The sequence below is a fragment of the Galleria mellonella genome, unplaced genomic scaffold, assembly GCF_026898425.1.
Source record: "Galleria mellonella isolate WM207_F2 unplaced genomic scaffold, CSIRO_AGI_GalMel_v1 utg625, whole genome shotgun sequence".
Lineage (NCBI taxonomy): Eukaryota > Metazoa > Arthropoda > Insecta > Lepidoptera > Pyralidae > Galleria > Galleria mellonella.
Window position 1 is genome coordinate 27,427 of NW_026442129.1, and position 22,783 is coordinate 50,209.

Below are 22,783 nucleotides of genomic sequence, written 5' to 3' on the forward strand. Positions count from 1 at the left end.
GCCAGAGCCAATGATGAGAAATTAAATTTGGAAAGAATACCGAGAAGTACAACAAAGTCCACAGTATTGTACACAGCACTGGTAAAATCAAGTAGCACTATCCCGATAATTTTTATCGGTGCAGTAACCGCGCCATGACCGGTACGGAAATCAGACTGATACTGGTTTAAGAGATCATTAAGATAAAAATATTTAGTAAGGCGTCGATGAACAAAATGTTTCCATATCCTCGTGATCCTCTAGTTACAATTTTGTTATATTAATAAGATAATGTTAAATAAAACTACTTGATTTTATTTTTATTCGTTTAATTTGTATAATCTAATATTGATTAAATCGAAATTAAGTTTACATATCATTGTATTAAATACACGGCGTAACAGAAAATTAAATGCATTGTTTATCATATGTAATAAATCACGGAATTTATCTATTCACGAATGAAACTTATGAATTTATTGTAAAAAAAGTATAATTTATTTGTTCCTAGTCTGTGTCCACTTACTATCATATAGATATTTTATTTAACATCGTATTAACTATTAGCTTTCCAATTGTCAATAGTTTCCACACTAAAATATTTAAACAATACGTCGCCAGTCGTGTGCCAATTTTGTAGATACGACACAATCAATTTGTTAGTTCTATTCTAAGTTTTTCAAGTTTGAAATCAGTTTTTTGTACAACGATATCTTAATAAACAATTTTATAATCGTGATTAATAATTAATCTACAACTTAGTAGTAAAGTATTTACAAACATATCTCTAATATTTATAACTCATTCTAATTGACACAATTTATAAAGAATCAACACATTATTTGTATTAGCTACGAGTATAAAGTATTTACAACATTTTGTATACTTTTAGATAGTTTGCTGTCTTTACCTACTCGTATGAGTATTGCGTTAGTTTACTACGCCCTGAGAGTTTCATTTGACTACGCATACATTAGTCGATTTTTGTTTTTTTTTTTACTTTAATTCTCGTAAGATGTATTTAAAATGTTTATAGAGTTTAAATATGATTTAGTTATTATAGAAAATTAATAATAATGTCATGGTCGGATTACTTTGAGTATCTATTTAAAAAATGTAGGCAGATTGAATCCCCTGTGCCTATTATTCTAATACAGTATGCTCTCTCGCTACAGGATCATCTAGTTTTGACCCCGCCTCCCACCTCGTCCTGATATGGGTCGTCGACATCTGATTCGGGTATACGTCTCACGTCTTCGCTCTTTAAGACTGGATACGAAGGTCTGGTGAGGACGCCGGCAGTGTTTGAAGTGCCGTGCACACGTATGAATCCATTTTCACCAAAACTAGTACCCCAGGAGTTCTTGAGCGTGAAGTATATCCCATTCAGTCCATTTGGACCATATCCCACAGCAGTTACAGCATGATTTTCAGCAGTCCTGGAACTAAAGGAAAAAATTATATATAGCAAATTTAGGTTGTTTGAAATTTTGATATTACAATTAAAGTTAATTGAACGTCATCAATGTATAAATGCTTATACGCAATGCTACTATAATGCAAATACGTTTTGCACATACTTGTAGATTAAAGTGCTTGACGCACGCGCCACACACGCGCCGCCTTGTGCAAAGGTCAACCTCAACATATCAGCCTTTAACTGTCCACTGCTGAACATAAGTCTCCTTCTTGGGGCGTTTTGCCAGTAGTTGCCACGCTTGGCAGGCGGATCGGCAACCGCAATTGGGCTTTAGGGGTGTTTTAAGAGCTGACGCTGCTGCCCATCCCTCTCCCTCCATTAGTCGCCTCTTACGACACCCACGGGAACGGAAGAGGTGGCCTGTTCTATGCCGGGACCACACAGTCATTGTGCAAAGATTCTGCGGTTTTAATACGGCACAGTGAATGAGTTACAAACGTCTAAACATCTTAAACGACTTCCATATTTATAATATTAGCAGAATTAGCCTTACCATCTCTCGTCCTGCAATACGCCGCTAGTGTAGCGCAGGAAGCTGTAGCAAAGGCCGTCCACGGTGACCACGGTGGGGGAATGTTTAGCAATCGCCACCTTTCGATACCAATGCAAAGAAACAGGTTGTTTATATAGGTAGCTGTATATTTTTTTAATTTATTCTCCTCTTTTACCCACTCACTAATAATTGTGCTATGTTAACTGCAAAAATCTATTTTAAATATTATTACAGCTTTATTATTAAATTTTTAATTGTGATAAATACAATAAATGTATGATAAAAGTTAATTAGCTAGTTAGTTGATAAAACAGGGAATTCATCCTCATACGCTTTAACCTAAATGGTCACGTACAGTGCGGTTCCAGAGAAATTTACTCCCACGAACGCTCAGGCTGTGGAATAAGCTCCCTGCCGAGGTTTTCATTAGAAACTACAGTGTGGGCTTCTTCATAAAGGGTATATTTAGATTTCTTACTTTAGGTTTAGGGCAACACGTACGTGACACCTCTAGGGGTGTTGCAGGTGTCCATAGGCTATAGTGATCGTTTACTATAAGACGGGCTGTATGCTTGTTTGCCAGCTGTGTGTATAAAAAAAAATACAAATGATTTTATAGGGGTTACTGGCACACTTGCCAACTCGTCTCTGAATACCTCGTAAAGTAACTTGCATGAAGAAAAACAGGTTATAAATTAAGTAATAATTTATTAGCTGACCTTCAGGGCAGCAATGTTGTTTCGAGTGACGTTCACGTGGCCACGGATGAAGGTGACCGGCGTCACGCGGTCGTCCTCACACGAGTCCACCTGATGGGAAAACACACAAATATTATGCGATTGTTGTGCCAAAGTACATGTCAGTTTGTCAGCCGTAGACTTTTTGCGGAACACTTAAATCTTACACTACATAATTTGAGACAGTGTACGCCATCTGTTCCACCATGTCTATTAAAAATAATATACATAGATCATGCCGATGCTCAAAATCTGAGAAAGTGACAAAGGTAAAGTTTACAAGGTTACCGAAACAATTTTCTTTTCGTTGTGGTTCAGGCCTATTTGGGGAAATAACTTGTTCAGCAGTGGATAATTATTAATAGGTGAGATGATGACAATAATGATAATAGTTTTATACTCTATACCTTAGGTTCATATTTTCTATATTCGCCTAGCGAGGGTAGACCACGGTCTCTCACGTAGTCGTAGGCGCGACTGGGCCACGTGCCGCCGCAGCCATTGGCTCCGGTCTTGTGTCCACAGTCTACTAATGCCTTCTCACTCAGTGGCACCAACTTGCCGGATTGAACCTTGAGAGCGCCCTCTATTGCCGCGGTTACGGCAAATGCCCAGCATGCTTTGCAAGCATTTTGATCTGCGGAGATTATATAATTAGACAACCCTTCTCATTCTCCGATTAAATCGAGGTTCTCCACTTTTTTCATGGTATAGCTAATTTAAAATTAACAAGAGTATTACAGTTCGTACTCCAGTGGCTACCAGTTACTGAGCCACAGCTCGTGCTTTTATTGTGGTTTACTCGATCATAATTTTGTGGGTCCTTTAAAGAATGAAATGACGATCAGACCACTGCCAATAACACTGTCAAGTTTTTTTCTGTTTTACACTTTAAAATATAAATGGCTAATCGTGTAGTAAAACAATATACTTACAACGCACGTGTGTGACGGCATCCTGTGACCGCCAATCGAACCTATCAATCAATTTGTCGGCTACGTCACGTAACTGATTGCGCAGATAAGGGAATGGCTCAGAAGGCCGCAGGTCCTTGCTCACTACCACGCCCGTGAGATACTCCACCTCTGACAGGAGCCGATCCGCCAGAAAGTTCAAGCCCATCTTGGCAGTGCCGGCCTGGCGGTTAGCGGACTCGACGAACCGTGTTGTTTGCATCAGCAAGTTCTTGCGCACCGCTTCTTCTCCGCTGTCTATGAATTTCCGTGCAAATTTTGATGCATAGCTAAACACAAAAATATTGAAGTCACACAATGGCTTCTCTGTATATTTTCAAGTAACTTCCAAAAATAAGGATATTCTGAATTTGATTGTATTTTATTATGTTTGTTACCTCATAACTACTACATTAAAATATACAATTTATTTAATTTATATTTTTATTTAAGAGAATATACTTTCAGATTGATCCCATAGAAATTTTATCAAAATTCGTTTAATAATTTAGTTTTTAAATCAAAATAAACGGTTTGGCCATGAATGAAGACGGTGTTTTTGATGCCAGTGTGGAACAACATCTTAAATTGTATAATGAAGACATTGTAGAATGAATTGAAGACCATTCAAATTATAAAAGGTAATCAGGTACCTTAGAATGCCCTCATTGTGACGTTCATCGCCCTCTGGCAACGTGTACTCTCTCATCGGGTCCACCTTCGCCATATCTTCCGTCTCCTCAACTTGGTCGCATTCGAGATCTATTAGATAGATATTTATTTCTATTATTTCCTTTACTTATGCATAAAAAAATTGCTCTCCCTTAAGGAGAATTTTGTTAGTATCAGGAATTAGCAACGCCCATTGTTAGCAATATATCCTGTAAATCAGTTAAACAACCTTCGATGAGCCAATTTACTTGATTTTATCTTCGCGTATCATCCGTCACTGATACCCCGCGTGCGAAAGCAAATAGTAGATAGCTAAATAATTTATTTACATTACTTACAGCACACAAATTACAATACAAACATATACATAGTACACAAGAAAAGAGATAAAAAAATGAAAATAAAAATGCAACAAAAAAAACTGATGTGCATACCATTCTATTTTGATATACGCCACATATCATTGCCTTATTACTCAAATAATCTATACTTATAATAAATCTGTAGAGAGGTCAATTCTGTACATGAAATATATTTCTAAAATAACTATCAGCGGGTGATTAGTGATCGATACTGATGCCAAAAATGTAATCAGTAAAATTTTTGTCTGTCTGTCTGTATGTTCGTTATAGAAACAAAAACTGTTCGATGGATTTTAACGAAACTTGGTACAATTATTCTTCATACTCCTGGGCAGGTTATAGTTTACTTTACTACGATCAATAGGAGCAGATCAGTAAAGGGAAATGTTAAAAATGTCCACCCGTGCGACGCCGGGAGGGGCTGCTAGTTTATAATAAATATCAATTCATTCGATTATTTATTCCTTAAAAAATATCATCAGTCTATACATACCAACGCATGCATGATCTGTGTTTAATGTTTAGTATGTTTAATACCCATATCAATACGCAGATCTTGTAGCTGGGGCGTGGCCTGCTCCACTCGCGTGTACTGGTGCTCGTAGCTGTCGCTGTTGGGGCCCAGCGTTGAGCTGTCCACGTTGACGGCATATCTGCAGGATACAGAGGTTGCGCTCAATCGTTCATTGCGCATACGAGTACATTTCTCTCGTACTGTAGCGCATGCTCACCTGAGTGGTATGTTGTAGCCGTCCTTGTCGCGCGTCACGTGCATTTCGTGTCGATAGGTGAGAGCCTCGTCCCGAGCGCCTCCCATCTCGCCCGGCCCGCCCGACACATTGTACGCCCATTTTTCTGCTTTTTGTCCATCTTCCATATCAACGTACCCTGCGAATTGTAAAAAGTAGAACTAAGGTTTCATCACAAACATTATCAAATGGGACTCGATATTAAATTATGTATAAAAGATTTTTCAAAGCTATTTAATATGCTATGCTCACCAGCGAAGGAAAATGGTTTCGGATCGGGAAGCACAGGAGGCGCTCGATCCGTTTGGCCGGTCGTCGATCTCATCATTACACATCTCCTCATTTCCTTCTCCCCTGTGCGGTCTAGTGATTTCTGAAGAGAAACAGTAAATCACATTGAGACATTATACTTGTCTGCAAAATATCACATAAAATTAATTTTATTACAAGATGAATCATCATATAGAAACGAGATGTTAACTACAAAGTTTACATTGAATACTTCGGGTGGATAGCGTACTAATAGGGTAAATACCACACAAAATTTTCTTCTTGCATTATTCCTTCGTCTAAATTTACTTGAATTTAAAGTGTAGGTCTTATTCTGTGTTTCTTGTTCTATTTGTTTAATTTTAGAGTGGATTCAAAAGAAAGTATAAAACTAAGAAGGAATAACCATCGCCTTACGTGCTCTGTGTAAGGATCGTTTTTAAACAAAAGTGGTTGGCACAAAATAGCTGGTAGTTCTGATGAGTAATATACAGGATCGTACAAAGTGTCGTGCCGTAAAAAGTAAAAATATTTTAAAAGAGTCCTATTCACCTACCTAGCAGCTAATTATTCCAATGATATGAAGAAAAATAATGTCTTATAGTTCTTAGGTCTATCACGAGGTTAGAAACAATATTTAAAAGGATATTATTTGTAATATGTAGAATCAAAAGAGTAAGTGGCGATTTGGTGACCGACCATGACTCGGAGCGTGGTGCCGTCCGGTACTTGCGCTCGGTACGAAGAGGACGTGCCGCCGTGCATGTCCACGCGGTTCATGCCGCTGTCCGCATCATACCTACACAACGAACCGTTGATTAGAAACTAACAAATGACACGCAGGCATTAAAAAATTTTTTTTTGTTTACAACACAGGGGGCAAACGAGCATGCGGCTCACCTGATGGTAAGTGACTACCGCCGCCCATGATCACCCACAACACCAACGGCACTGCAGGTGTGCTGCCGGCCTTTTAAAAAGGAATATGCTCTTTTTTTGAAGGTTATGTTGTCGTATCGATTCTGAAATACTGCTGCTGGAAGTTGATTTCAAAGAGTGGTTGTGCGTGGGAGGAAGTGTCTTGAAAAACGCACGGTGGAGGACCGCCACTCGTCCAGATGGTTGGGATGAAATTTTAGTTTATGGCGGCTTGTACGATGATGAAAATCAGCAGCAGGTATCAATCCGAACAATTCTTCAGAGCACTCCCCATGATAAATTCGGTAGAAGATGCATTAAAAAAATATTCAAGTATATTCAATTATAAACACTTTTGAATAGTAATTTTTATGAATGTACCGTCTAGTTCCAAATGAAATTTCAGCTGAAAAGAACGGTCAAATCACTCCGCTGTAAAATTGTACAATTTAGTTCACATATATGTCTGGTGGTAGAGTTTAGCCGAAATTTTATTATACTAATCTGTATAGGTAACACTATCTTATCCATTTGTGCTGTGAAGCAGCAGACCACGCGTTGTCTTTCTTTGAAGGTAGACATATCTATTATAAATTTTGGTGCAAAAGGATGAAAACTCGAAATAAAACACTATACCAGGCCATGTAGCCATCATGGCTGAACTGTATGTTCCATGAAAAGACCGATGTCCACCAATGGTACGTTAATTGATTATTAAGATAAAATACAAAAATATAATTACAATGCCGTATAGGGTTCCGTGTAATCAGCTTTCGGAACAGTGAGATGGCCCTTCATCATCATCGAGCGGTCGAAAGAGAGCTTCGGTGGCTCGCCCTGACCCAAAATCCGTCTACCTAAGTCTAAGAGACCGCGGGTAACGACATTTTTTGGCGAGTGAGGCAGCACCAGCGGGGGGAGTTCAGGGGATCGCGGCTGTTGAGCCCTGAATGCTTCGATCAGCTGTTGTGATGACACTGTAAACAACATAGGATAAGATATTTCATCATATAAAATTATTAAAAAAAATCATTTAAAAATTTAACATGTAGTGCCGTTACTGTCACGTCCGTGATTAAAACATTGTTTTATTTTCTTTTTTAACAACTTAGAATGTCAAACAAGCTGACGGCCCACCAGATGGAAAGCGGTAACCGTCGTCTATAGATATGAGCAGTACAATGAACATAACAGAGTATACTGTTTCGCCCATGATACTCCCTATGCATTGCCATTTCTGAGGAGTAATGTGTTGTGCCTCTGTACCCTGTAAATTCACTGCTACATCCCACCCCGAAACACAGCCATGCAAACACAACTGCTTCACAGTAGAGACACGAATAGGAGAGAGGTACCCAAATGGACGATTTTTGTACAAAGTCTCCAGAGTGTTTACCAGAGGGATCTGGTAAATGCTTATTATTGTGTCTATGACAAATAACACATACTATTAATTCCACATGTCATAACTCCGTTTCATCCTCACATCATGACGTCGTAAGTAGTGGTTAAAGTATAGTAACATATAATACAATAGTAAGAGATAACAAACTCGAAACAAAACTACCAATATCAAGGCAAATAATAATATGCGCAAACTACGCTGATCGTTTATTGTTTATGTATTTTTTCCATTTACTAACCAAGAGAGACTGTCTGTGAAGAAGGCTCTCTATCACTGGGTAGGTAGTTATTGACAGGACGGGCAGGCTCGGACACTCGATTCGGGAAGACGATGCCGAACGGCACGGGCGGTGGCGCTACCTGGTTGTCCACCACGACCGGCTGGAGAGCTGGTTGCTCGTGTTTCAGTGGCTGAGATATGGGTCGCTCGTAGTTAGCCGGACATTCTGGAAAGGCATCGCATTGTGGAACTGCATTAATTATGAATTGAATTAATAATATTACGTAGCGCGTATGTAGATCGTTGGATAGTTGGATAGGACGATGATGTTGAAAGGATACGTGAAAAGAATTTCGAAAAAAAACAACGAAGCAAATACATAATGTGGAAGTGGAGGGACACAAGTACTTGGAAAGTACTTTATTTTCTTTTTTTGTCGGAAAAATCTGTTATAAATGACAATCTGCTCAAGCGAGATGTCAGTCAGTGTCAAAGCTACAGCACCGAATGAGCAGCAGTCTAAGGTCCAGTTAATCGAGTTTAAAAATTGTTTCACCTATAGAAGACTACCTTATCAGTGACTAACATAAGCTATATGTTATATAAAAAAATTACGGCTGCCTACGAAAATTATAACAACATAACTCAAGGTATCAAAAATTTGTCTATTGACTACCGTCAATATATGTAAAATAGTAATTTATCTTTCTATGTCTCTACCCATACGAAGCCAGGGTGGATGGCTAGTGTATAATAAACTTATGATCGAACAAATGGTTTATGTTTCTTAGTATTCCAATTTGATAAGAAACATTTTTTTTTTATTCTATTGTGTGCATTAGATATAACATTAAACAGTGTCAGTGGTGTCCTGTCCGTCGCCTGCGCATGCTCTGCTCACAGTCTTCCTGTTGAAGCAGCTGACAACATTGTAATCGTTTACACTGAGCAACTACTAGTTACTTTAAGCCAATATTTAGTTAAACGCGAACTGTCGATACTACATTTTTCTAAAATAAATATAATTGAACGGTTAATTCGCTGCCAGCAGAGCTCTATATTGTATATTCTGATCTACAGTTTTTAGCTCAATAAGTTTTGCGTTTGTCTCTGTTCGTAATTTATATCTCTAATATCTGTATGTTATCAAAAATATTGATGTCATTCATTTTTTTTTAATTTACTATGTAAACTATGTATATAAGAAGTCAGTATTAAATGCCACTAAAATGGCAACCTTAATTATGAACTTTCAACCTACTTCAAAAAAGTTGGAGGTTCTTAATCAGGTGGTATTTTTTGTTTGTTACCTCACAACTTATTTAGTTATAAACCGATTTGAAAAACTTTTTTTTATTAAAGGGTACACTTTCAAATTTTTCCTATAGAATTATTATCAACATCGATTCAGTATTTTTATTTTTTAATGAAAATAACTGGTTTTGTAACAATTTAAATCGTTTTTTTAGAACACAATTTTGAAATATTTATAAATATGGAGCTATAATTAAGGGATTTTAAGCGAAGATCGTACGATAGATAAATGACTTCAATAAGTGGTTCTATTTAGAAAGTATATGAATAATTTTGTCTTCAATTATATCATAGTACATTAATTACATGGCGCAATGCAATGTAACCATCTCACATGGCATGCCGAGCAACACTTAATACGATTAAAAATGATTTACATGTATACTTAACTTACAAACGTTATGCAATGTGTATACTCACGCTGCACCGGCACGGGTATCGGCAGCACGAGCACAGGCAACGTTTCCGGCGCTCTACCGTTGCCGCCACCTGGAACACCAACAATCTTATTTATATATTTAACTACTCTAGTACGCCCTCTGGTGGGGAAGAGATTCTTGATAATAGAGGGTTAAGGCCCAATAATTAGCATTATACACAACCAGGTCGACCTCCACGTTGTGCCGTTGGAAACCATCGCGATAAATTTCAGATCTATTCACCGTCAATAATAGCCTAATAAATCTATGAATTTTTACAAATGGTGAGTTCTTGATCATAGGTTCTGACTTACAATAGAATAAAGTGAATACATATACTGACCGACCGGCAAGTCGACCGTCACCGGACTCTGTGGAAACTGTCCGGCCATTCCGGACATCGCCGACGTCTCACCAGTCCGCATGTATTCTGGAAATGAAAAAGTGGAATTTACAAGTTTCACATTTTGTATGATTACAAATTATAATGATAGAATAATAGAAATAGATTACCAATTAGGCAACAATTAATGTCAAAGTCACGCTTTAGGTGACTCAACAACTGGGTTCATTACACACCTACTAATCTAGATAAAAATTTACTAATTTCTCTTTTTAGTGAAAAAATCACAAAAAGTGTTCCCAGCACAACACAGATAGACATTTATTTATTAATTAAATGTTTTAAACAATAAGAATAAATAACATGACTAGTGTAATTTGCGCGAAAATGTATGCCAATCTTATAGAAATGTAATCTACATTTATTCATCTCCTGGTATTATTTTGGTCGCGCTTGTAACGCATCCTTTTGTACTATTACTTTTCAATATGAGTATATGTTATAATAATAGTAGGATTTATTACTTATTTTCATTACCTTGAATAATTTTGGACCAACGGTTATCGACAACGAGGGCACTGCGTGCAGCAAGTCCGGCGCCGGATGGCAGCGAGAACGGTGACGAGGCCGCCCTGCCGATTGATGCGCGGGATTGCCTGCCGATACCGGTCTTGCGACTGTCGTGGCTCGCGTGGCTAGCATGGCTCGCGTGCCACTGCCTGCGGGCGTGGGCTAACGTGGCGTCCGGCTGCGCTGTGCCCGCCTGTGCTCCCTCAATCGCGGCAGGACCCGCTTGTTGTCCGGTGAACGACTGCAGTTTACGTATTTCAGCGCTCGTTGCAACTGTAACGCAATAGTTAGGTACTGTATTCAATGCAATACTACGATTGAATGTGAAATAATAAAGTCTCTTGCAAGTTCTTCTCAACACATCACAACATTTCGAACATTACATGGCATCATACAACATTGACCATTTGGAACGACATGTAATTAAGTTTGTTGAATGATTATTTCTATTTCTAAAGATATCGTCAAATCTCGTTTAAAAGTATGAGAAAGCTTGATCAGTTTTATAGACTCCAGCTCAATAAATACCAGCATCAGACAAAGTAAAACATCTAAAATATGTTACGATTCTAAGGATTTTAACAAAAAGAACGAAGTTTATGCTTGACTGCTAAGCGTTCCAGCCTAGATGGCGAAAGAATTAGGGATAAAACCAGAGTAGTGAACAGGAACATGGAACAGGTGATTTCTAAAAGATCGAGACAGCGCTAAATAACACATTTTTCATCATCATTTCAGCCATTATCTGTTTATTGCTGGAAATAGGCCTCCCCCATAAACCATAAGGAACGGTCCTGAGCCATCTTTATCCACTGACTCTCTGCAATTTATTTGAGGTCGTCATTCCATCTAGTGGGGTTTCGTCCTACACTGCGTTTTCCCGTACGGGATTGCCACTCAAGAACCTTTCTTCCCCATCGGTTGACGGTTCTTCGAGCTATGTGACCAGCCCATTGCTATAAATAACACATTACGTAAGTATAGTGTAATCACAATCATTCCTTATAAGTAGGTACATCATATGTATTTGTCGCACTTCATTATCATTTTTCATTGGTACTTAAATATACGACACGCGAATCTCATCCACCGTCCAATTGTTTGATGACCCACTGACCTTTACTATACGCCATACACGAAAGTTGGACATCTTATATAACAAAGTTTCTATGAAGTCCGACAAGTATAAATGTACTTGTAATAAATGATCGTGATTACATTACACTAATTGGTTGTTAGATCAGTTCTCCGTGTGCTTATTTGGTAGATTTTTTAGCAACTTCCAAAACAAAATTTTCTAGAAAGAAATAAAACTATTTATTTGGTGCATATCAGTAACAATTACAACTAAAACATAAGCAATTATAGACTTAAAGGAAAAGGAAATACAAAAATAAACTTATAGCTAATTATAAATTATGCGACCAAAATGGTCACCACTCAGCTAAGTGTTTAGAGGCATTCATACGTAATGACTAAACGCTGATTTTCCGTGGAACCAATGGGAGTGATAGATGGAGCTACCAACTAGATATTACTATATTATTATAGTTGTATATAACTATTATTTTTTTTTATGCAATTGAGAATGGCAAACAAGCTGAAGGTCCACCAGATGGAGAGTGGTAACCGTCGCCTATAAACATGAGCAGTACCATGAACATAACGAAGTATACTGTTTCGCCCATGATACCCCCCATGCGTTGCCATTACTGAGGACTCAGGTATTATTCCTCTGTACCCTGTAAATTCACTACCATATCTCACCCTTCAAACTAAAACACAGCCATGCAAACACAACTGCTTTACAGTAGAAACACGAATGGAACAGAGGTGGTCAAGCAAACGACTTTTGTGCAAAATCTCCCTCTGGCAATTAATATAACAATAACAGATATGCAATATTTTTGTGTCATGAGGTATATAGTTTAATATGGTTCTATGTAAGACTACCAGCTACATGTACCAATGTCGTTTGTTGTTCCTTATCGGCTAAGCATGTATTCAGGAAAAAGATGGTAGCAAGGAAATAAATGCAAATAAATTATTTACGCCGCGTCGATAGTTAACTCAACAAACATTATTTGTGAATCCTATATTAATTGTCTAATGATTGAAGTCTCTATTATTCTTTGCAATGCAAAACATTGTCTGTTAGGAAACAAAATTTGTATACAGGCAATTTCGCGCGTGCTAAATTAAAATATTTTGAAAAATATATACGAAACATTTCACCGTTCATGGGGCCACCATTACTTCTATGTAACTACAGTTACTTGCAATACTTGTTTACATGCTTTTACTCGTAACTACTGTGTAGACTTAGGAAGTAAGTTAACTACTCCAAGATGCGTATCAAGTTTAAATCTCAACCAGATTTTAACATACCGGTAATAAGAAACACAACTGTGAAAATCGTATTCAATTTTGTGTAGTATTTTTGAGTGACACATTTTTTTTAGATTTTATTACTCTTATAAAGTAGTTTTTTATACTGTGCTTTTATCAGGACCCTTCATATCAATATTTTTTTTAATACCTCCTGTATACAAAGATTGTCTAGTTACAATTCTATTATACGAGTATTAGTACAACAACAACAAGTCTTCTCATTGCCCGACAGATGATGTGTGGGCGGGCGAGGTAGGGGTCTCGGGGTGTACCCCACAACCCCGGCTTCAACTCCGGAGGCAACAACCTCCGGGTCACTGGATTTGTAGCCGACATACACTGATGGTCTGTGTATGTCGGCGTGGTTTGAGTATTAGTAAGTAAGGCAATTTAAAAACTATTACCACCAGATAGCGCCACCCTCACCCGAGTAATAACAGTAGCATATTAACATATTAGTAAGATGCGGACCCGTAGTCAAACTAACCTGTAGTATTATGCTGGCAGGTGAGTGTGCGAGCCCTACGCCATAGTGAACAATGTATTGTTAACAATTGCATAACGTTCTAAATCCCAATTAATACTTTTTCCTCGTAGAATACTTGCCAGTCACGTGTAATAATTTGTAATACGCTACATTGACATTTATGACACCACTACAGGTAAAGATTTTTAACCTTTTGAGTGTTGGAAACATTTGATACGAATGGCGAGTGAGGGACACAATTGGGCACGTGTACCGCGACCGGCTGTATATTAAATGATTTTGTAACACTGAATTATGATGTTTACTAAAACTCTGTTAGTTTGTACGTCTTGTATGTCATAATATTTACATTAAATGCGCCATCAAATATAAACAAAGTCACTCAACAGATTTGTTCATATTCAAAGTCAAATTTGTTTACAAGAGCATTGAACTATTACATAAATCATTAGCATCTTTTATGTTCTATTATTATTGTTTATACCCTTCAAAATTCACATCTCATCTTCATCTTAAGGAAGGGAGGTAGCAAACCAACCGCCGGCACAGTCAGCCTGGGTTCAGAGCTACAAGGAAAGAAACTGGCGTATAATGCGGGCAGTATCCAAGTGCACCGCTTTCTGCATCTTTCCTAGAAGTGAGCTGCCTTGGAATTCTCGTCATCTGAGGTAACTGTCCACCGCTTAACACAGACCTTTTTTGCCAGTAGTTGCCACACTTGGCAGGGTTGGCAACCGCAGTTAGTTTTTAGTGATGTTTTATGAAGGACACTGCTGCCCATTCCTTGACCATTAAGTTCCCTTAGTTGCCATTCTATGCCGGGACCACACGGCGTTATTATGTTCTACAAGTAAAACTTTAACGTTTTTCTTGTAAAGAAATATGCATCGACAAATTATGAAAAATATAGAGCTTCTTTTACTAACTTTAAGGAATTCGCTATTTTGTTAGTTAGATCTGCGACTACATTTCACAAAGAGGTAACAAGGGTCCAATTTAAGTATATACATTTAAATTAATAGACACTGCCATATTACCAGTGGTCATACATTTTGAAGAGTTTTCAGAGTAGCAAGTCGCCTAAGATGTATGAACCTTGAAAGTGTTTACTAACGATGCCCTACTCGAACAATGTTCAACGCGCAGCCACATGCATGTGTGGTGGTCGTGTTACTCAACTGAAGACGCTTAAGGTGAATGTGATCATTAGCCGCTCTGTCTTATGACATAACATTAGTTAGAGGTCAATACTACAATATAAGTGTTTCAATGTGCATCGAAATACACTTATATTTCAATTAAATAATAAAAAAAATTAAATTGAGTATCGAATCCAATCGCTTTTACAGAGTATCTGTACTGTAGGTATCCCTACGATCAAAAAATTATAATAGAATACTAAAATTTATAAAAGATTCACCAACTAGTGTATTTAAGTGTAATTTAAATAAATATATATATATATATATATATATATATATATATATATATATATATATATATATATATATATATAAAAACATTATTACAATGTATGTGAATTCTTTAATGATAAAATTTGACAAAACGAATATTTATTTATATTTATTAACATCATTGTGACATCGTTCTTTTATTCTCGCCTGACAATTATTATTATTATATATTTAAATGTATTTAAAGTCAGAATGTGGTGATGAGTAATTGTATGAAATTGACTTGATGTATAAATTTGAATTATCTGTGTAACTACTACTTTTGTATGCCGTACAGACTAAACATGTCGAACGAGATTGTATTGTTAACCATCTGCGTGTATTTATACGCATGTTTTACAAATAAATAATTTTGAGTCATGTACTATTGTATTAGGACAGACATTACGTGAAATAGTAAATCATAGGAAATAGTGTGACAGAGATTACAAAGATATTTATTGATTTATCAATTGACATGACTATCCGTAACATATACGAGTAGGTATGTACACAACTATGTACACAATACAGTGTTATTAGTAAGTATTTTGAACATACTTAAAATATTTCCAAGTGGTACTCGACTTGTTACATGGCAACCGTACAAAAGTAACTTTTTGTTATCTCACGTAACACCGACGAGCATGTCTACGCACGTTGGCCACCGGGATTCACCACTAGCAATAAAAAAGTTGTAATAATACAATAAGAAAAAATTAAAACGGATTTATTTTTTCATTCTATTTTATAGTTACTTATAAATGATTTTTCTCAAATAAAATAACCGATTTCACTATATATTTATTGAAAGGAACACCAACAGCATATTGGATTATAACACATATAACAAAAATCAAACAAAAAAAAATCTAGGTGTGTTCTATTTGACTTCTAACTTCCCCCTGACTCGGTTTTTAGCGTTTTTTTTTTCTATGTACAGACATTCGACCTGTACAGTTGTATTATATGTATAGATACATTATTAAAGGAAAGTTTAATCAAAATATTTATCACATTACAAAACGATGTGTAAATGTGTAGTTTTATTACGATGAGGCAACTGGAGTTGTAATGCGATTAGTACAAAATCATTGCTCTTCCTTAATTTATGTAATGCCTATTGTTTTATTACGCTTTTAGATATTTATTTCCCATAACAGTCGCCCGCCGGCACTGACATGGGAAACACATTATACAATACGGCTAATCTTACGCATAGCGCGACAATATTTTTTATATGATATGAAAATTTATAGGATAGACTAGCTATATCCTGCAGCTTCACTCGCATGGAGCAATATATAAAGTATACGCAAGTTAGGACATAACCTATCCATGTATCAAATTTAATTACAAATGCGTTCGATAGTTTTTGCGTAAAAGAATAACAAATACCCATTCTACCATCGTTACAAACTTTCGTATTTATAATATTAATAGAATTAATAGGAAATAAACTGAAGGCACACACAATGGAAAGAGTAGTCCTTACTTACAGATAGTACGTTCATTTCACCAAACCTCATCTATCACCGGCTTATTGTCGAATGGAGGTATTTGGGATACATCTTCATAAGTAAAAACACTTCTACCATTTCCCATAGATTTCATTTAAAACTTATGGCAGAGAACAAGTGTTCTTACATATAATGACGCTGCATCTATGACTTTGGGGGGACTCTGGCATCAAGTGTCTCTAGACCGTTTTCGTCACACACAAAACCTGTAACGTGACTTACCGGACGATTGCTTTACGTGTCCTCCGAAGCAAGTGATAATCAATTTTAAAATCACGCCTTAGACCGCATTGTTTTAAGCAAACACAAAGATAATTTGGTATCAACCAAAAAGAGGATTTTTACACCCAAGCCAACCGTAGGCCGCACTATGCCGGCTCGCTAAATGCTTTTTGATGCTACGTTTTCATTTCAACAGTTAACTGTCCACAGCCTTCCCCATAAGGGATAAGTTTAGCCAGTAGTCGCCACGCTTGGCAGGCGGGTTTCAAATCGCAGTTGGACTTTTAGATGTTTTAAGAGGGACGCTGCTGCTCATCCCTCTACCATTAAATTCCTTTAGTCGCCTCTTACGACACCTACAGAAAAAAATAGGGGGTGGGGGCTAATCTATGCCGGGACCACACGGACATGATCACGAACACGGTCATGCTATGTTTGAAGGATCCGATTAATCCGAAGACTTGAGCTGGGGTTCAAACATAGGATTCTAGGCCACTGTCGATCGGTCACGATCCGAAACCGTCACCATCCTGAAGGTTAAACTACTTTAGTTATTACAATATTTTTATAACGAGGCAAACGAGCTGACATACACCGACAGTAAGTAGTTACTCGCCGACGGACGCTTGCGACATCACTGGAGATTCCTCCACTGGCCATTGCCGACCTTTTAAATTCTAATGAACCGCCAATTCATGTTCGATATTATTATTAATCTCTAAAAGATCGCCCTAATTAAATAGTTTAGCCTGTTACCGATGAATGGAGGGTAAGGTTATTCGATGTTGTATTCTGATTCTTAGCAGGTGCTATCTCGACTCGATATGTCTCATGAATTAGATTCGATATAAATCTGGGCGTGCTGGTTTGCTAATATTGTTTTGCGCTCGATGGCCGCTTATCGAAGTAATTTTTTTTAATTGGGATGAAAAACTATCCTAGTCTCAAGTTGGAGACAGAATACGAATAAGTCCTACATATATAAAATTTCATTAAAATCAATTGTACGATTTCGGAGATTAGCGTGAACAGACATCGTGAAACGGCATTTTTATACATTGAGGTAAACATTCAATTTAATTATCGTTTCACTTTCGTATCGTTTAGTAGCCCCACCTACGCAGTCATTTCAATGTCAAAGTAATTAAGTCAAAGTTTAATAAAATTAAAATAAAATTCTTCAACGAAATTATGTAGTTGGTAAATATTGAAGCAAGCATAATACCCGTCATGCACTGTAAGCCATACGAGCAATAGCCCATAGGTACATTTAAGAGCGGGAACTGGTGAGTCCTACCTACACCAGGATGAGAGCTGTGTTACCAACTATGCGCAAAGTCATGTTACTGGGCACGAGTCCCTCTTATGAGGGCGATATGATCTGCTATTACCACGCTGGCCACTTCTCTTATTATGATGTTGGATGTTTTGTTCTTTTTGCCGGCGCAAAAAATATTCATAAACCCATCTGCAGTATATAATTCCAACCTACAAAAATCGAAGCTAAGGGGATTATTAGCAAAGGAATCTAACAACCCTATTGCTAGCAATATGTGGTACCAGATACCATGTACCGTATATACTACCAGAGGGAGACTTTGTACAAAACTTTGTTTGCTTGGGTACCTCTGTCCCATTCGTGCTTCAACCGTAAAGCAGTTGTGTTTGCATGATTGTGTTTCGGTTTGAAGGGTGGGATATGGCGTGAATTTACAGGGTACAGAGGAATAACACCTGAGTCCTCAGGAATGGCAACGCATGGGGGGTATCATGAGCGAAACAGTATACTCTGTTATGTCCATGGTACTGCTCATGTCTATAGACGACGGTTACCACTTTCCATCAGGTGGGTCGTCAGCTTGTTTGCCATTCTAAGTTGTATAAAAGAAAATACTGGTAGCAATGAGGTGTTCCTCCTATTGGAAAACATCGTGATTAATTCTTGGTGAATTCGTCATAATTCGACTAGGTCGACTGACTCTACTTCAACCTCACCTATCGTCTGTTACTGGTACCCCGCCACCGTATACCGAAAATCAAATAAACTTATTATTCTATTTTCCCCTCATATATGTATACCTATAATACTTGTAAAACGGTTATTACCTCTACAAAGTGCGAGCAAAGTGGGTCTTTTTCGTAACTATGCAAAATCTCAATTGAGTAGGTGCTTATTGAGTTGAGTTTTGCAATATATGTTAAACTTATAAAACATAAAATAAATGAAACTCATAAATGAAGTGTAACAACATATGTAATTTATTTAATTCTTAAAATAGACGCCGCACACTAACACGAAACAACCGGATTTTCCGAATATTAATTTATTGCATAAAGCACAACCTGAATCCACAATAACATTTAGGTACGAGATATTATTATACCATCTGTAGGGGGAACTAGTAGCCTCATTACTAATAATGTACTGTCAGGCCGACCTCCACACAATCCTCCCTGAAAACTTGCATGGTGTTCTGTTACCACAACGAAGTGAGAGAAAATTAGTAAACAATCCGGGAGCAGACCACATCGACTGAAAGTACATTTTGCTCCGCCACATATAGTTACTTCAACCGCGACACAAAAATATATTTATTGACTGGCGCTTACTTTACTTATATCATTATTAATTTGAACACGAGATATTTCATAGTATGATGGTAACATAGCGCTCTAGGGGGAAAGGGATTGTCAGTAATGGGATCTAATGAACCCATTGCTAGCAATACACCCTATCAGATCGACCTCCGCGTGGTTCCCCCTGGAAATCATCGTAAACAATTCTTGTTGAATTCGTCACGATGCGCTAACTGACTTATTTCGTCCTCACCTATCATCTCTCACTGGTGCCCCGCTGGTGTATAGCGATAGCGCGGACGGGGTTACCATTCCATTATCACCCATTAAAAAAAAAACAGCGCTCTACATATTCTGCGACATCAAACTTGTAACTGTATGTTGTTTATGCAAATAAATTGATTAATTGACTCGTAGACATATTATTTTATACTATTTGAATTTAGAATGCGGAAACGTGTATTAACTAATAGATTTGCAATAAATAATTTGTACCCCTTCCTTTCCCGTGGGTGTCGTAAGAGGCACGTATGGGAACTTAATGGTCGAGGGATGGGCAGCAGTGTCCCAGTACAGTGTAAAACATCACCAAAGCCTATTTGCTATCGGTTGCCAATCCGCCTGCCAAGCGTATCAACTACTGGTAAAACCCCCTTTATGGGAAAGGTAGATTTTGTTGTTCTGTGTTCACCAGTGTACATTTACCAGAGGGAGATTGTACAAAAGTCGTTTGCTTGCGTACCTCTGTCCCATTCGTGTTTCAACCTTAAAGGAGTTGTGTTTGCATGGCTGTGTTTCGGTTTGAAGGGTGGGATACGGCGTGAATTTACAGGGTACAGAGGAATAACACCTGAGTCCTCAGGAATGGCAACGCATGGGGGGTATTCTGGGCGAAACAACGTAATCTGTTATGTCCATGGTACTGCTCATGTCTATAGGCGACGGTTACCACTTTCCATCAGGTGGGCCGTCAGCTTGTTTGCCATTCTAAGTTGTATAAAAAAATAATGGCTGATATGACGATAATAATGATTATAAAATATTTTGTGAAATGTAAATCCTATTGTTATTGTCACAGCTATGTAGTTTTTTTTTTTTATTGTCACTTAATTGTATCTATAAACAGTTTTCCACAAAAAACCAACTTCAGTTGTAGCAAAACCAGTTTTTGGTTTAAAAACTAAACTACTAAACTGATTTTGTTAAAATTTCCATGGAACTAGTCTGTAAATATGTATATCCTTTCAGATAAAAAAGAATTTTCCAAATTGGTTTATAAATGACGAAGTTATGAAATAACAAATATTAAAAAATATATAAATTGGGAACCTCGTTGTTTTTGAAGTCAATTGACAATTATTATAACAGTGGTCAGTCGTATAGAGAGAGACTGTATAAATTGCAAACAAATTGCCAAAATGAGCTCAGAATTGGTAACATATTCACGTAACATATACATAAAATTAAATATTACATACAGTTTTGGAAGTCGTTTGAAAAATATAACCATCGGTTTAAGAACCCCTTTGCAAAGCAGACGTACGGCACTTGTGAAACTAAGCTTGATTAACAGAAGATAAAATCATCAATAATTTTTTATCATAACACTAATGGTTTCCCGCGATTTCGTCCGCGTGATATGTTGATCGACCGCAATAAAAAGTAAGCTATGTCCTTCTCCATCCCAAATAAGCTAAAACGCCAAGAGGCAACAAATAAATTCACTGTCAGTTGAATAATATTGGTGGGAGACACTCACGGGAGATGCAAAGCGCCAGCAGCGCAGCACCGGGCGCTCGCATGACTGCCACTCTCGAACCAAAGCACCAAGCACACTAACTAGATATTCACTGCTGCGGCCGCGGCAGCCGTCGTATCAACAATCAATGTTTCGATATTTCCACTAGTATAGTATTTATGAGATGATCTCCTCTACATCCCCTCCCCGCCCCGCCCCTCTCCACCCCTCCGTACGTGGGCCGCCCGGCCGGCCGTCTGCTAGCGACTGTCCTGCACTAACATCATACACTTTTGAACTACTTCCGAAACAAGGTTCTCATTTCGTCCATATTTTTGTAGCCATATTACGCGATTATGTCTCCAAATCCGAGCCGATTTTGATAACTGTTTGTTTTTTGCAGTCGATACTCCCGGACCAACCAAATCTCATATTAATTTTGTATCGATCAAATCTTCCATTTTTTTTCTGCGTAGCAAAAAACTGCTTGTTGCAAAGTGGACTCTACTTACGGACACACGATTCCGCCTTTTACATGGAAATATTTTTAATTTAATGTATTGAACTTGAAACACCTGGACTGTTATATGTTCAAGTTGCTTTGTTTTGCGGAGAAAATAAAGGTGTTATGGCAATATTGATTACATAAATATTCGGATCCAACAATTCGATACAGAAACACGTTTACAACTATCTTTTTATTTTCTCTCTCCAAAATTAGAATAACCACAATAAATCTTAATGTTTATATTAATTAGTTTATATTATTTATTTAAATGTATTTAAAAATTGTAATGTGATGACGATTAATGGTATAAAATGGACTTGATGTGTAATGTGAACTATCTGTGTAACCACATATGTTTGTATGGCGTACAGGCTAAACATGTCGAACGTTATTATATTGTCAACATCTGCATGTATTTATACGCATGTTTTACAAATAAATAAATCTTGAATCTTGAATCTTCTATTTAAGAATTTATTTCCAAAATAACATGCAATCGAAACAATCTAAATAACAATCTTATTAAATCGGTGTATTGTTCATAATTCTAGAAAATTAGATTTTTTTTAATTCTGTACTTGCGATTGTTGTACTTCTCATGTAAATTATTTTGTGGTCAATCTATCTATCTATCCTATTTAAGAGCTGCGCTCTTGTCGGTGGAGCTCTTGCCACTCACTGTGGTCAATAAATGTTTACATATTTTTGTTTATTTATTTACTCTTTATTGTACCACTCCAAGAATAATACAAATAATACACACCTCTTCCAGATAACGTTTAGGTCGAGGAGAAAAGAATAATATCCTAATCTAAAGTGACGTAATAAAAATACGGATGATGTGGGTGTACGTCGGATTCGAACACTAGACAAAGTACTATTATGTTATCATATATTATACTATTATCACACGATATTTATCATAATTTCCCATTAGTGCCGTAAGAGGCGACTAAGGGAGCTTAATGGTCGAGGGATGGGCAGTTCTCGTAAGCGTTTCTCT

General features: G+C 37.3%; 1 protein-coding gene across 2 annotated transcripts; it reads right to left on the bottom strand.

Moving 5' to 3' along the window:
- Positions 1-960: 960 nt before the first annotated feature.
- Positions 961-21,452, bottom strand: LOC113511015 (counting factor associated protein D-like). Of its 2 annotated transcripts, none has more exons than XM_026894570.3 (16): positions 21,294-21,452; positions 10,851-11,156; positions 10,314-10,400; positions 9,972-10,040; positions 8,257-8,463; positions 7,356-7,590; positions 6,395-6,494; positions 5,678-5,798; positions 5,408-5,564; positions 5,214-5,329; positions 4,296-4,404; positions 3,625-3,932; positions 3,097-3,326; positions 2,672-2,761; positions 1,953-2,050; positions 961-1,424 (listed from the first exon to the last, which is right to left on the bottom strand). In XM_026894570.3, exons 1-16 carry the CDS (start codon positions 21,334-21,336, stop codon positions 1,157-1,159), a joined length of 2,544 nt encoding a protein of 847 aa, XP_026750371.2. In that variant the 5' UTR covers positions 21,337-21,452; the 3' UTR covers positions 961-1,156. The 2 variants fall into 2 exon arrangements, with proteins under 2 accessions (XP_026750371.2, XP_052755642.1); XM_052899682.1 differs by lacking the exon at positions 21,294-21,452 and adding an exon at positions 13,762-13,890.
- Positions 21,453-22,783: the final 1,331 nt, after the last annotated feature.

Bases quoted from the DNA above. Each gene is read 5' to 3' on its own strand.
- LOC113511015 (XM_052899682.1), bottom strand. From the start codon at position 13,834: ATGCAATTGTTAACAATACATTGTTCACTATGGCGTAGGGCTCGCACA. The intron at 8,464-9,971 runs GTGAGTATACAC...ATGCCTTTCCAG, and splicing joins GATACCCGTGCCGGTGCAGC to AATGTCCGGCTAACTACGAG. The intron at 6,495-7,355 runs GTAATTATATTT...TTCGTTGTGTAG, and splicing joins ACGGAACCCTATACGGCATT to GTATGATGCGGACAGCGGCA.